The sequence below is a fragment of the Trachymyrmex septentrionalis genome, unplaced genomic scaffold, assembly GCF_001594115.1.
Source record: "Trachymyrmex septentrionalis isolate Tsep2-gDNA-1 unplaced genomic scaffold, Tsep1.0 scaffold109, whole genome shotgun sequence".
NCBI lineage: Eukaryota > Metazoa > Arthropoda > Insecta > Hymenoptera > Formicidae > Trachymyrmex > Trachymyrmex septentrionalis.
The window spans coordinates 1,036,211-1,040,801 of record NW_017304217.1 but is presented as its reverse complement, the minus strand read 5'-3'; the positions used below and the strand labels follow the sequence as shown (position 1 = coordinate 1,040,801).

General features: G+C 38.3%; 1 protein-coding gene across 1 annotated transcript; it reads right to left on the bottom strand.

Moving 5' to 3' along the window:
• Positions 1-107: 107 nt before the first annotated feature.
• On the bottom strand, positions 108-4,591 carry LOC108748503 (extensin-like). The gene is made up of 2 exons (XM_018486733.1): positions 3,374-4,591; positions 108-1,336 (listed from the first exon to the last, which is right to left on the bottom strand). Exons 1-2 carry the CDS (start codon positions 3,566-3,568, stop codon positions 1,154-1,156), a joined length of 378 nt encoding a protein of 125 aa, XP_018342235.1. The 5' UTR covers positions 3,569-4,591; the 3' UTR covers positions 108-1,153.

The window sequence follows — 4,591 nt, the reverse complement described above, 5'->3', positions numbered from 1 at the left end:
TATATATATATATATATATTACATATATATGTTTGTGTATGTGTATGCATATATATTTATATATTAATTTTCATTTTAAAACGTTAAAAATTAAATTAAGTAATATTCATAAAACATCGTATGTAAAATTTGAAAGAGAAACAACTAACGAGACATAGCCCGCGATGTAATGTCGGATCTAAATATCAACCACGGCATATTTGATACAAATCAGACGCGTTTAATTGCAAAAGCGAGTGCGCGGCACGGACTACATCTTTAAACATTGTCCGATACAATCGCTTACAACGATCGGTAAATATAAGTATTATTTACAATCTATTTAATAGGTAATTTGTTTATCTTGTATATAACCCGAGACGTGTGCAACTCGGTTGCTCGTATATATTCCCGCAAGCTCTTTCAACTCGATGCGGGCAAAAGTACGCGAAGTCCAATTGCCATCATTGCAATGGGAAATGATGAGAATGTAACATAGTAAAGGAATAAAATACACACAAAAAAAAAGAGAGGAAAATTAAGATTATGACGAACAAAAAGCTTAAGCAATTAGACGTAAGCAACAAGCAATTTGGCTTTATTTATTGCTTATTGCCATACGAGTAAGATATCTATTCAAATTAGCTGATTTGCTTACTGCTTATATCATATTGCCTTACGTTTTTCTGTGCCATGACTCTTAAAAGGAGGAGAATGTAATACACGGTTCGTCTCATTCCAGGAGAGGAAAAATTCGGAACAAACGATGAGAAAGAAACGACACCGCTGTGTATCACGCCACAACGGCTTCTATCTATCTCTAGACTAGAAAGTAACGCGTCGCTATGACGGCGCGTCGGAAATTTACGAAAGAGAATGATTTCCTTTGGAAAAACGCATAGAGGAAAAATTACACCTTTACATTTGCACTTTGCCTTGTACATCTACATCTACGTACGATATGTTCAAAGAATAAAAATATCATTAAACCTCGTTGATGAAGACAACAATGAGGATCGTTCTTTCAAGGATTACCCTTGAATCGCCTTTTTTTCCACGCAATTCCACGTTTTAGCTGGTCCTAAGCGCTCATCGACCATTCATTTCGCCAACTTGGGATCGCATGTCTAGGAGGCAAGGAACTGGGCCAGGCAAGAAGATCCCGCTGAGGTGATCAAACCATGAAAACCTCAACGAAGGGATTGCACTCGGTCTGCGGTGGAGGCAACGCCGCCATGCGTTTATCCAACTCCACTCGTGGTAGATACGCCTCGATACGCGCGTCAGGTCCCGTGGCCGTGGTTGTCGGCAGCGTCGTTGCCCCGGGTGCTAATTGCAGACATTCTGCTGGCCCTAACTGCATTCACACAGTATGTGATATAATATATGCAATAACTGCATTTATACGATTTATCTAGTATAATCACTAAGAGCGAGAAACATACATATGTATTCAAAATAGTTAAGAAATACATATATATAGAATATTATCAATCTTTATTTAATTGTAAACATCAAAGAGAATATTATATAATGAAAATTGAAATAATTTTAAAATATCATAAATACTCTACGCGAGTAATATAGAATTAACAATAAATTAATACGAGCTGAACGTGTAGTGTCTTATCCTGAAAAAACACAACATTGACTGTCCAAATCTCCATTTGGGAAGTTTTTAATAATCAATTTTAATTTAAATCTAAATTTTATTAGGAATATAAATAAGTTTCCGCCGTTTTTTATCAAAAATTGGACATTTACCATATTGTGAAAGAACGGTACCTAATGTTTTATTTGAAGTATTGTCCATCGCTAGCCACTACTTTTTCCCATCTTTCTGGCAGCATACGGATATCGCGTCAGAAAAACGCTTCATCTTTTGAAGCTATCCACGAATCAACCCAATTTTTGGTATCTTCATATGATGTGAAGTGTTGCTCAGACAGGCCATGTGCCATCGATCGAAACAGGTAGTAATCAGAAGGAGCAATGTCTGGTGAATACGGCGGGTGGGGTAAAACTTCCCAATTGAGTGTTTCCAAGTAAGTTTTGACCGGCGACGCAACATGTGGACGAGCATTATCATGCAGAAGAATAACTTTGTCGTGTCTGGAGTAGTAGCGGGCGCGTTTTTCCTTGAGTGCTCGGCTCAATCTCATTAATTGTGTTCGGTAGAGAGCCCAGTAATGGTTTCGTTCGGTTTGAGCAACTCATAATAAACGACACCTAGCTGATCCCACCAAATACACAACATGAGCTTTTTCCCATGAATGTTCGGCTTGGCTGTCGATGTTGAAGCATGGCCAGGTGGTCCATATGATTTCTTCTTCTTTGGGTTAGTAGTGCATCCATTTTTCATCACCAGTGACTACATGGTGCAAAAAACCCTTTCGTTTATGCCTGGCAAGCAGCATTTCACATGTGAAAAATCGGCGTTCAACGTTTCTCGGCTTCAGTTCATATGGAACCCAATTTCCTTGCTTTTGAATCATTCCCAACGATTTTAAGCGATGTGAAATTGCTGGTTGAGTCACTCCTAATGTAAGTGCAAGTGCTTCTTGCGTTTGGCACGAATCTTCATCCAATAATGCTTCCAATTCCGCGTCTTCGTACACTTTCGGCCTTCCGCTACGTTCTTTGTCTTCGACGTCAAATTCACCGTTCTTAAACTTTTGAAACCACTCACGGCAACTTCTCTCACTTAAGGCAGCCTCATCATATGCTTCTACAAGCAATCGATGCGCCTCAGCTGCAGATTTCTTCAAATTAAAGAAGTAAATCAAAAGCTTCCGCAAATGATGCTTATTCGGCTCAAAACTCGACATTTTCGCACGAAAAAAGATATAAGATGCTGATGCAAAATCGCTAATATTTCAAGGTTATGTTCTTGCCAGATGTCCAACCTTAGGATATGACGTTTTAACTATAAGCTGACAATTTTAACTATAACATACTGGTAGCGCCATTGTTTGTCAAACGGCGGAAACTTATTTATACTCCCAATAATTAAAGTCACATAAAAAAAAGAGCTCAATTAAAATTCAAACAATTATAATAAAGAATTAATAAATAATTATACTAAAGAATTCTGAGCCTAGAAATTCTTATTAAGTTAGTTAAGTAATAAACACTAACTTACAAAAGAGTTATATTAAATGATAGAAGTGTTACAACGTATATAAAATACGACAAATTCGATTTCTTATTGGTCCATCTTCGGTACATATAATGTATACATATAATATAATAAAAAAAATGTTTAAATTTATTTTCTAAACACTGGATATACAATTTCCATTGGAATTATTTATTAAAAAAGGTAGAGCCCGATAAATAATAAGGCTGCACAAGAGAGAGCAAGAAATGATTTCAAAAAGAGACTTTTACTCACCAGAGCAGCTTGCTGAGGAATGGGCGCGATACCGCCGACGTTTGCGGGGGTGTAATAATTAGTCGGGCTAACCGGCGGTGAAGGGTAAGGCCAGTAAAAGATGGGTGGCGGATATGGCGTTGCAAATTGCGGCGGGCCACGGGGCAGCATCGCAGCCGCAGGCGGAAATATCGCCACGGGTGGTGGTGGCAACATCGTGCCCCCTAAGAAAGAAAGAAAAAGGACGACAATCAATGTTCGATCAAAATGATCCGTGTAGCTTAATTATATCAACGCAGATGAAAAAAAGAAGCAATCATGCTTGTAGAATCCACTGCGATTTGCGGATTCCTTTTTTTGACTTCTATAATCACCCGATTTGTGAGATCAGTTATCTCTTACGGTTTGTAATATCGCGGACTCGAGCTTAACGTATCGTTGATAGAAAAAAAAAGGGACTCGCAGTATCCACGATCGTCCGTTATGTATGTACAAACGTAAAGAAGAGCGCCCATTATGTAACCACTCCACAATTACGACGAGTGACATCGTGCAGATCCGCAGAGATGTTTCTAGAAGCACACAAAGCGTTTCTCATTTAGTAATGCGCCAGTATACAGTCGACCATATTCAACAGCGTGTTTCGCACTATGAAAGTGAATTAGTGAGATACCTGTTTTTTTCTTTTTTTAATGAAACCGCTAAGATCTTTGTACGCTGCACGATTTCACTTTCAATTAGACTGATCTTGGTACGGTTTGAGCAAACGTTTCGTTAGACACGTATTTTATGCATATATATTAAGTATTTATAAGTTGATTGGCGCTGTGACGCGGCGCGGCGGTCCAATCCTAGACTTTTATCATACATATGATAAAAGTCAAAAATAATCCTTTTCACTGTTTTAAAAGTATTATAAAACTACTCTAAAACTTTGCGAAAAATAAGCTCGCGCGTGCCCAAACGTACAAAGAATGCAGTTATCCAAAGGAATAATGATTTGGACTTGGCCTACCTGGAAGCACAGAAGTTAGTATTTGTAGGTCCCGCTACCATAACAGCAATCGACACTGCACTATTGTAACACGATGTATATAATATATATCTTTTTATATATAATATATAATGCAGCACCAACTTGCGATTTCGCCCCTCTGCCAAATCACCAGATACACGCAGATTCTCACTCTCTTTTTCTCTCCCCTTCTACCTTTTCTTCCTTTCTCTCTTTCACTCCCC